The sequence below is a fragment of the Rhagoletis pomonella genome, unplaced genomic scaffold (assembly GCF_013731165.1).
Source record: "Rhagoletis pomonella isolate Grant_MI unplaced genomic scaffold, Rhpom_1.0 Rhpom_scaffold_00221, whole genome shotgun sequence".
Classification (NCBI taxonomy): domain Eukaryota; kingdom Metazoa; phylum Arthropoda; class Insecta; order Diptera; family Tephritidae; genus Rhagoletis; species Rhagoletis pomonella.
In genome coordinates, this window is record NW_023458775.1 from 65,873 (window position 1) to 77,678 (window position 11,806).

The window sequence follows — 11,806 nt, forward strand, 5'->3', positions numbered from 1 at the left end:
GAACACCTTTCTGCGTAGGCGGCCTTCGGCCGCGCTTAGGAATTATAACCTCACAACGTAGAATTCTCCTTTCTGTGCTGCCGAAGAAAAGGGGCCTTTTGCATAGAACACCTTTCTGCGTAGACGGCCTTCGGCCGCGCTTAGGGATTATAACCCTTACTACGTAGATTTCTCCTTTCTGTGTGACCTAACTGGGGCTACCGCCCCAGTGATGTAACCTTGGGAAAGGATGAGGTAACTAGAATTCCCTTTCTGTGTGGTAAACCTGGGGCTGGCGCCCCAGTGATGTCTATTTTGGTTGGCCTTAAAGGAAAGCCAACTGCACCTTTCTGTGTAGGCGGCCTTCCGCCGCACTTAGGGGATTATAACCCTCACTACCTAGAATTCTTTCTGTGTTGCCGGAAGAGGGGAATATGACCACAAACCCCCTACTATTTATTTTTATCTGAACAAAAGAACCTTATCGTATTTTCTTTGGTCTTCCTTGCCACTCTTGGTGTTTTTAGATATGGCAACACAGCCCTGCTGGCATTTGTACATGTTCTGCATGTACTCTCATAAAATTAAACAACGATCAGTTTTTGATAAATAAAGCTGTAATATACTATAAGTATTTATTTGTTTGAACGTGCACACTCTAACTGCGCATATATTGAATGTAAATAACCTGTTAATTTAGTGGAAAGTGCATTATATATTGTAAAACAAGTTGGTTAAAATTACAAACTTTAATAACAAATTCCTTAAAAAGTATAAGGTTGCGCGCTTTGAAACTTCACACAGGGAACTGTTAGGCCCCCCTCTACCTCCCATATTTTCCTTAATGCTGTACTCCGGGCTTACCAATCTAAAGCCCACCCCTCACAAGCCAGCTTGACTTACATTCTTAAAATGTGGCCACAACAATAAATGCTAGGCATACAACTATTGGTTTGTATGTAGTTTCTAAGCAGCAGGGTCCTTCTTGCCTTTAACTTTCCTGCCAATTGCTGCGGCTGCCTCAACATCAATAGGTGCAGCCTTAACAAATGGAATTTCATTTTTATATTTTTCTGGCATATATTTTTTCAACGGTTCTGGCACTCGCACACCAGTCTCACTTTGATGGTTCTCCAGAATAGCACAAATAACTCGTGTAGTTGCGCACATTGTAGCGTTTAACATATGAACATAATCGACAGCCGAGTTCATTTTTTTCGTTTGGCCGTAGCGCACGAGCAATCTTCGGGCTTGATAATCTAAACAATTCGAACAGGAAACAAGTTCTCGGAATGCACAGCTGCCGCCAAACCACGCTTCTAAGTCCAGTTTCTTAGAAGCGGCATTATTAAGTGCTCCAGATACAATGTTTACAATACGATATGGTATATCTAGTGATTGACAGAACTTCTCTGCATTGTCAATCATTTCATCCATCATCTCCCAAGATTTATTGTCGTATGGAGAAGTGAGTACGAACTGTTCTACTTTTTCAAACTGATGAACCCGGAAAATTCCACGCGTATCGCGTCCATGGGAACCAACCTCTTGACGAAAACAAGTGGACAAACCGGCATATTTTATTGGCAGTGAAGATTCCGGCAACCACTCATCACGATGGTATGCAGCTATTGGTTGTTCGGAAGTCGCGATAAGGTATTTTTCATCGACCCCCGTTTCATCGCTACGTTCGCTACCTTTTCCTACCACCTTGTATAGTTCCTCATCGAATTGAGAAAGTTGTGCTACCTCCTGCATCACATCTTTACGCATAAAGAAAGGGGTATACAGTGGCGTATAACCACGATTGCTCAACATATGCAGTGAATGTTGAATCAGCGCTTGCTCAAGGAAAACTGCTGGGCCAGTTAAGAAATATCCACGACCACCAGACACTGCTGCACCCTTTTCCGCGTTCATGCCATCTATCATTACAATTAGATCTACATGCGAATATTTTCCACGATGTTGGCAATCACCAAACGTGCGCTCTACTCGATTTTCATTTTCATCATTAGAAACCGGCACTGACTCATGTAAATGATTACCGACCTCACGCAAAGCATTATTGCGCAACTGTTCTGCTTTCTGAAGACATTGCTCATTATCCGTCATTGCTGTATCAAGTAGAATCCGAACCTTTTTTATTTGATTTACCGACAAGGGACACAATGATTCAGAAGTGAGCTCAATCAAATTTTTTAAAATAGTATCAGGAACTTCTTCTGCTTCATTTCCTTGTGGTTCTTTTTTCTTCATTTTTTCACCAATCTCTTTGCTGCATAGGTTTTTTATTTTGTTTAAATTGTCTGCACGGTGTCGTCGATGACGCCATTCGGCATCTTGTTGGATGACTGCCTCCACAAGAGCCAAGTCCTTAAAACGTTTTTTCTGATTTTCTCTAATGACATCTGGGTTTCCGCCCTTATCGCTGCGAAACAAATCCAAATCCAAAACCATTGTGGTTTTCTGTTGTCACAATTAAATCACAACGTGGCGAAGAATTCTCCAAACGAACTTTTAGGAATTCTAAAGATACATCGATGTTTCGAAAGAATCGATATGATGGCAACACCATGGATGTTTTCTGGCTTTACTGGGACGCTACACGATCAAGACAACGACAATTTTCGGATCGTTAGCTAACGATTCCGGCAAGTTTCGTTAAGTGCTATTCTCAGGCACACTTTTAGTGAACATTGTCGGTAGCTTTAACAGTTGTCTAACGAAATTTGTCGATAGCGTAGCTACGAATATTTTGTCCTTGAAGAGCCTAACGATAAAATAGTTTTTTGGGAAAATTTTCCAATACGGAACCGGCTTTAAAAAAAAAACAAAAATGAGGGGGTTTAGAGCGGCTTTTTGTGATTGTAAATCTGAAAACCCCACCCTCCGTAGGCTTATAGTTTTTATGAAAATTGAATTTTAAGTTGCAAAAAATGTCAACTTCAACCTCACTTTTTGCTTTGTAAACCAATTGTACTACAATGTCGGTGCTGCACAAAACAAAAAAATGCCCAAAAAAAAAGCACTGAAAACGAGAAACAATAAAAACGGGCATTGTAATTAACTTTTTTTTTTAAATTAAATATCGATGTATTGATAAAAAAAAGTGATTCAGTCTAAAATCGAGAGATTTTGTAATACAAATGTTAACTTAGTTATTTATCGATTTTTATGGGAAAAGCGGCGCAGCCGAAAATTTTTAATAAAACATCGCGCGATTTTTTATTACAAATTTTCATTATTTATCGAAGTATTGATTTTTATGAAAAAAGGGCCGCAGGCGAAAATTAAAAAAAAACCCGCGCGATTTTTTATAAAAAATTTTCATTATATATCGAAGTATTGATTTTTATGGGAAAAGCGCCGCAGGCGAAAATTTTTAATAAAAAATCGCGCGATTTTTTATTAAAAATTTTCATTATTTATCGAAGTATTGATTTTTATGGAAAAAGCGCAGCACAAATAAGTGCGTATAATTAGGGGTATAAGTGTACAATACGTACATTGCTCTTATTAAAAATAATAATATTAGGATCGATAGGGGTCTTACTCCTGATCATACGGTATAAATAAATCGCGCGTTTTTTTATTAAAAATTTTCATTATCGAATTATCGATGTACGTTATGTACATTTGTATACTTTTAACTATAATAACACCAGTAAATATTATTTCCCCCCGAAAAAAATTATACCGTTATGATCAGGAGTAAGACCCCTATCGATCCTAATATTATTATTGTGCAATGTACGTATTGTACACTTATACCCCTAATTATACGCACTTATTTGTGGTGTATTTTTTTTAACGTATGGTAGCATACATTTTGTGTTACTGTCAGCCATTGTAATTTCTGCTTGTTTGTGAAATGTGCAAACGTTTGTGAAGACATTTATAAACGCGTTTTACTTAATTAATTAATTAATAATTGTATATTAAGGTATTACAAACGCATGCGAACCTTTTAAGGATAATATATTTGTGTAAATAAAAGTGATAGGTGTGGAGTTATAATAAAATGTGGTGATAGCAGGCGGGATATTTTAACAACAAATAACTTAAGTACTATTAGCAACAACATTGTGAAAGTGATAAATATAGTTAAAGGAGACCTCCAATAGTATCCCCACCGAGTTTCATAAAAAAATTCACTATACTTTGCACGGAATAGCAATTGGTTCCGTAATGGAAATATCAGCCAGTTTTTTTTAAAGAAAAATTAGACAAAATTCATGAATGAGCAAACTATTATAATAAAAAATGACTAATAAATAAACATTTATCACATACATATGCGTATGCTTATTGTTATTATCTATTTAATTTATTACACTGTGCAATTTGAAAACTTAGGCAAAATTTTTATAGTTTTCCTTACTTAATTACGGCATTCCAAATTTGATGGCTCCCTCCATTTTGTCAGATTGGCTCCTGTTTTCGAGATAACCGTACTTGAAAATTTGCTTCAATTTTAACTTTTTTGTAAACAACTCTCTGTCTTATACCATGTTCTGACCGCTGTTGGGATTGTGGGTTGAAGCCTTCTTACACCGGCTGTTCACACCGGCTGTTGGTGTTTTCGTTGACATTTCTTACATCCTTCGTTTACAGTTTTGCTAAAAAAAAAAACAAAATACCTTTCTTTCATTTTCTTCTCACTGTATAGCATTCTTTTTCTTTTATTGTTATTCTAATTTGGCCAGCCAATTAACAATAAATCCGAACTGGCATATTAAAAATGATAAAATGTGACATTCACTTGGATGAATATTGGAAAAAGTCTATAGCAGACACCGATTGGAATGGGAGGAGCGTGAGTTTTCAAGTGGTTTTCGTTTGACAGATTTTACATGGACGAAAACGCACGTTTTAGCTAAAAAACTCACGTTCCACTCATTCCAGTCGGTGTCTTTACTAGTATTTTAGATATGTTTATTGCAGTGGAAGTCATATTTTATTATCTATAATACGCTGGTTGGGATTTAGTAGCTTTATTTCTTAACAGATAATTATCACAAATTATCACTAATTTCTGCTGGATAGCGTTTCTTAACCCAAAAAACTACCAGAAACTAGCAGCTCTCTCTCGTTCTTACGCTCTTATTTTTTTGGCTCTCCTGCTAATTTCTGCTAGTAATATTTTTACTAGCAGCTGTCAAAATGGGTAAACAAAAATTCGGGCCAAATATTTACAATAGTCAAATACATCGATCAGCTGTTTACTGCTAGTTTTGCTTTTCTTTACTTTTTCTTTATTTCGCTCTCTGTGAGCGTAATTCTCGCAATTTTGCCATTCTTTTTCTTCCTGATAATTATCTGCTAGAAAAGAAAAGAAACAAAGCCTTTGTCAATTGGCTGGCCAAATTAAAATATGAATAAAAGAAAAGGTTGCTAATGATAAGAAAATGGGGTAGTAGTGCACTTTACCTTCTTCTTAATCTTTATTGGCGCTGTAAACGCCTAAGCGATTTTGGCCGAGTCCAAAACAGCACGCCAGTCATTTCTCTTCTGTGCTAACTGACGCCAATTGGAAATGCCAAGTGAAGCCAAGTCGTTCTCCACCTGGTCTTTCCAACGCAGAGGAGGCCTTCCTCTTCCTCTCTTACCAGCAACGCGGCCCGCGTTGAATATTTTCAGAGCAGGAGCGTTTCTGTCCATTCGAACGACATTTAACTCGCTGCACTATGTCTATATCGTTGTAAAGCTCATACAGCTCATCGTTAAATCGTCTGAGATATTCGCCATCACCAACACGTAAAGGTCGGTAAATATTTCTCTCGAAAACTCCAAGAGCCGCCTCATCAGATGCTTTCATTGTCCATGCATCTGCGCCATACACCAGCACAGGCATGATGAGTGACTTATAGAGTGTGATCTTTGTACGACGAGAGAACTTTACTTCTCAATTGCCTACTCAGCCCAAAGTAGCACTTGTTGGCAAGAGTGATTCTCCGTTGGATTTCAAGGCTGACGTTATTATTGGTGTTAATGCTGGTTCCCAAATAAACGAAGTCGTCTACTTTTCAAACTTGTAACTATCAACAGTGACGTGGCTGCCACGACGCGTATGCCCTGACTGTTTGTGTGATGACAGAAGATACTTCGTTTGGTTCTCGTTCACCACCACACCCATTCGCGTTGCTTCTCTATCCAATCCCGAGAAGGCAGAACAGACGTAGCCCTTGTTTTACCAATAATATCGATGTCGTCGGCATACGCCAGCAATTGTACGCTCTTGTAAAGTATTTTGCCTGAGCAGTTCAGTTCTGCGACTCTTATTATCTTCTCTAACATCAGATTACAGAAATTGCACGAAAGAAAGTCCTCTTGTCTGAAACCTCGTTTGGTATCAAACGGCTCGTAGAGGTCCTTCCCTATTCTGACGGAGCTGGTGGTATTGCTCAACGTCATTTTACACAGCCGTGTTCGTTTCGCGGGGATACCAAATTCAGACATCGCGGCATAAAGGCAACTTCTATTCGTGCTGTCGAAAGCGGCTTTGAAATCGACAAATAGATGGTGTGTGTCGATCCTATTTTCGCGGGTCTTTTCCAAGATTTGGGGTATTGTGAATACCTGATCTAAGGTGGTTTAGCCAGGCCTAAAGCCACACATATAAGGTCCAATCAGTTCGTTGACGGTGCGCTTCAGTCTTTCGCACAATACACTCGATAAGACCTTATAACCTATGCTTAGAAGGCTGATTCCGCAGTAGTTGGCGCGAATGGCGGGGTCGCCTTTCTTGTGGATTGTGCAGAGCACACTTAAATTCCAGTCATCGGGCATGCGTTATCTGACCATATTCTGCATACGAGCTGATGCATGCACCTCATCAGCTCCTCGCCGGCGTACTTGAATAGCTCGGCTGGCAGGCCGTCAGCTCCAGCAGCTTTGTTGTTTTTCAGTCGCGTAACCTCTATTCGTACCTCGTCATAATCAGGCGGTGGGACAGCTACTCCATCATCATCGACTGCAGACTCGGGTTCGTCTTCTTCACTACTTTCAGCGCTGTTACCAATCAGTAGGTTGTATAAGTGTTCCCTCCACAATTTAAATACATTCTGGACATCGTCCACTAGGTCGCCATTGTTGTTCTTACAGGAGTTCGCCCCGGTCTTGAAACCTTGCGTAAGTCGCCTAACCCTCTGGTAGAATTTTCGGGCATTCTTCCTGTCTGCCAGCATCTCAAGCTCTTCGCACTCACGTATTTCGGCCTCTCTCTTCTTATTGCGGCAAATACGTCTCGCTTCCTTCTTCAGTTCCCTATAACGGTTCCACCTGGCTCGAGCTGCGCCCAATCGCAGCGTAGCCCTATAGGCGGCGTATTTTTTCTCTACGGCTTCTTGACATTCCTCATCATACCAGTTGTTCTTTCTGGCTCCCTGAAATCCAACAACTTCTTCGGCGGCGGTACTTAATGTTCGGGAAATGTGGTTCCACTGCTCGCGTATGTCGGATTGTTGAAGAGTGTCCTCAGAGAGCAGGTGTGTGAGTCGAGTGGCGAATAAATTGGCCGTAGGTTGTGATTGCAGCTTTTGACGTTAAGCTTTCCTTGCATTGTTGGGCGCACATTTTTTGCTGCAGAGAGGCATAGAAGATAGTGGTCTGAGTCGATGTTTGGCCCTCGGAGTGTACCTACGTCTAAAACGCTTGAAGCATGCCTTCCGTCTATCACAACATGATCGATTTGGTTTCTCGTTTTTCGATCTGGAGACAGCCATGTAGCTTGGTGGACGTTCTTATGCTGGAACCTGGTACTACATATTACCACTGTTTCGGGCCCCGGCAAAGTCGATCGGCCTCAGTCCGTTATCGGACGTTTCGTCGTGGAGCCTGAATTTTTCAAAAGTGGCGCCAAAGATCCTTTCCTTGCCCACCTTGGCATTAAAATCGCCAAGCACGATTTTGACATCGTGTCGAGTGCAGCGCTCATATGTACGTTCCAAGCGCTCATAGAAGATATCCTTGGACTCCTCATCCTTCTCTTCCGTTGGGGCATGGGCGCAGATGAGCAAGATGTTGAAAAATCTAGCTTTGATGCGGGTTGTGGCTAGACGTTCGTCCACCGGGGTGGACGCCAGTACTAGGCGACGGAGTCTCTCTCCTACCACGAATCCAACACTGAATTTTCGCACCTTTACGTGGCAACTGTAGTAGACGTCCCAAGGCTTCACACCTACTTTTTCTTGCCCCGTCCATCGCTTTTCTTGGATGGCGGCGATGTCAGCCTTTGTCTTCCCGAGGACATCAACCAGCTGCGCAGAGGCACCTTCCCCATTAAGGGTCTGGATATTCCAGGTGCATACCCTTAAATCATAGCCCTTTATACGTTTGCCATGGTCGTCATCAAAAAAAGGGGGCTCATCCGAGACTGTTTGTTCTTTTTCATTAGGCGGGGTTTTAACGTGGCGGGACCCAAACCCAGCGCACGCGAAGTTCTACGACTTCTCTCTTTAGCTCGCTCCCAAACGGGTGTTTGGTTGCTACCCAGAGGATACGTAGATAGAAATATCTGAGCTGCGATTTGAACCGTACGCACCGTCGCTTCTGGCCACTCCTATGTGAATGACAGTAAAAAGTTTTCCACTTCTGCGCACGGAACCATACTCCTCCTCCACTTTAGCTTACATGGCCAAATATTGACGAAAAATTTCGAGAGTGGTATCAATCGACATGTTTTAACGCCAATAATAATAATCCGGGGGCGGGGACTAATTTTTTAAATTAATTAAAGACTTATTTGCACAAAACACTTGCACCTTTCGCACTTTCTTTTGATGCATTTCACGCAAATAAATGGAGTACTTGAACACAGGGAAGAAGGCGGACGCAGGATACTCGTACAGACCCATCTCCCTCCTATCCCCAGTGGCAAAAACCATGGAAGCACTACTCCTCCCCAGACTGACGAAGCATCTGAAGCTAGCCGAACACCAACGTGGAGTCCGAAAAATGTTCAGCACGACAGCAGCATTAAACACCATTACCACACAGATTAGCGAAGGTCTGAACCAACGTCGACCCTGTGATAGGACGGTCCTAGTCGCAGTGGACCTGTCGAAGGGATTCGACACCGTGAACCACGCGACCCTCTGCCAAGACATCCTGGACTCGTCGCTTCCAGCTCGGACGAAACGGTGGATAACCAGCTATCTGTGTGGTCGTCAGTCATCAGTCGAATTCCGAAACGCCAAGTCCAAGTCGCGAAGAATTAAACAGGGAGTCCCTCAAGGCGGCGTACTCTCCCCGACACGGTTTAATCTCTCCATTGCCAAACTCCCTCCGCCGCCAGCAGGAGTAAACTTGGTTAGCTACGCCGATGACTGCACTTTAATGGCAACTGGCCCAAACATCGACAGACTTTGCGATCAAATAACCGACTATTTCACCGATCTTTCCAACTTCTTCACTGCAAGGAGCCTCCAAATCTCCGCCGTAAAATCCACCGCCACACAATTTACAATCAGACCAAGAAGGTAGGGCTAGAACTGAACGTCTTCGTCGATGGCGCCAAAATACCGACGACTAATCACCCTAAAATCCTAGAAGTGACGGTCGATAGCCTTTTCTCCTTCTCCGCGCATGCCACAGCCACATGTAACAAACTCCGGGCCAGGAACAAAGTCCTCAAATCGCTAGCCGGCAGCACGTGGGGAGCCGACAAAGAAACTCTGCTCGCGACTTACAAGGCAATTAGCCGGTCAGTGGCAAACTACGCGGCAACAGTGTGGACGGAGGGGACAAGCGACACCCGGTGGAGGAATCCCCAAACCTGCCAGAACGCAGCTCCACGTACGGCTACAGGCTGTCATCTCTTGTCGTCCGAGCATCACCTCCATGAAGAAAGCCAGATGCTGGCGGTAAAAGAACACTACACCATGCTGTCGAAGCAATACCTCGTGGGTTGTCACCGAGAGAACCACCCCAATAACGCCTTGCCTCGAAACGAACCGCCCCCACGACACGTAAGACGACACCTGCACGACTGGAAGGCAGACATTGACCCGTACGTAGACCATCCATTCGACGCAACAAGATTCAGAGCGGCGCTCAACACCCTACACAGCGATGTGGTCAGAACGAGCCTCAGCACGCGCAATGACAACATCGTCTTAGGTGGTCGGCCGCCGCCCCTAAATTTAGAGGAATCTGAACTGCCGAGAGAGACCAGGTGCACCCTAACACAACTCCGTTCGGGCTGGTGTCACCCACTCAACACTTACCTCTCCCGGCTAAATTCACAAGTGGCAAACACCTGCCCCGCATGTGGGCAAGGTCCCCATGACACCCAGCACCTCTTCACATGCACCTCCAGCCCTACGACCATGGCACCAGAAGCGTCTGGACCGTGCCTATCGACGCTGCCCGCTTTCTCAGCCTCAGGCTTACAGAGTCAGAGGATGAACACGACGATACATGACAGAACCTGGGGGGTTGAGCACTGCTGCTATAACAACATCTACAACACAGCTTAACATGTATTTATTTGTTTTTGTACATTTGCGATGTATTAAAGGAAACATATGTGAAAAATTGTTTATTTAATTGCAATATTCCGGTCTTGAAAATTCCGCACAACTATCTTGTGAAGTCAGCATAAACAAGATGGAGGAAAACTGGTGCTGCCACTTTATTAAAACCAGCGAAAGGTGTTCGGCCCCTTTTCTTTAGCAACACACAAATGAGAATTATACGTAGTGAGCGTTGTAATCCGTAAGCGCGGCCGCAGGTGGCCTACGCAGAAAGGTGTTCTCTGCAAAAGGTGTTCAGCTTTTTTTCTTCGCAAAACAGAAAGAGAATTCTACATAGTGAGGGTTATAATCATTAAGCGCGGCCGCAGGCCGCCTACGCAGAAAGGCGTTCAACTTCTTTTCTTCGCAAAACAGAAAGAGAATTCTTCACAAAAAGGAATTGAACGCACAAATACTTTGTAAATACAAAAACTCAACCCTACATACAATGAATTTTAAAGCTGAACAATAAAGTAGTAGCACTCCTTTTAATCCATCTTATTTACATTAACTTCACAAGACAGTTGTGCTTAATTTTGAAGAGCGGAATATTGCAATTAAATAAATAATTTTGCACATATGTTTCACTAAATACATTACAAATGTACAAAAACCAATAAATTCGTGTTAAGCTGTGTTCGTTTACTCCATTTATTTGCGTGATATGCATCAAAAGAAAGTGCGAAAAGTGCAAGTGTTTTTTGCAAATAACTCTTTAATTAATTAAAAAAGTTAATCTACGCCGTCGGATTATTATTATTGGCGTTAAAACGCCCTCGATTGATACCACTCTCGAAATTTTTCGTCCATTTTTGACCCTGTAAGCTAAAGTGCACTTTTATCGAAAATGGAAGACAAACATTTTGCTTTGGTTTTTTCGTAGCAAAACTGTAAACAAAGGACGAAAGAAACAGCCGGTGCGAACAGCTTTCAGGCCACAATCCCCGAACTCGTATTCAAAGTGTTTTCGTTCTCGGTCTGAACATTGTATTAGTTTAATAAAATTTTGAACTTAAATATTTTTTATAGTGTAGGCATATATGTAATCATATATGTAATACTCCTATATTGGCAGTAAGAGCTAGTACCGTCCGAAAACACTACAGTACAGATATATCAATAAATACGTGCGAAAGAAAAGGAACACACACGTTTATAAATAAACATGTACACAACACATATACAAAAACGGCACGCAAGTACACAATACATTGACAAAAACGGTACTAGACTGTCTCGCTTTGATTTCGGAATGCTTACACATTGCGAAGTTAGCTTGCTGCCAATATAGAAGTATTACATATATGTAT

At 42.1% G+C, this 11,806-nt stretch overlaps 1 protein-coding gene across 1 annotated transcript; it reads right to left on the minus strand.

Moving 5' to 3' along the window:
• Positions 1 to 578: 578 nt before the first annotated feature.
• Positions 579 to 2,532, minus strand: LOC118750397 (serine--tRNA ligase, cytoplasmic). The gene has a single exon (XM_036485116.1). It carries the CDS (start codon positions 2,437 to 2,439, stop codon positions 946 to 948), a length of 1,494 nt encoding a protein of 497 aa, XP_036341009.1. The 5' UTR covers positions 2,440 to 2,532; the 3' UTR covers positions 579 to 945.
• Positions 2,533 to 11,806: the final 9,274 nt, after the last annotated feature.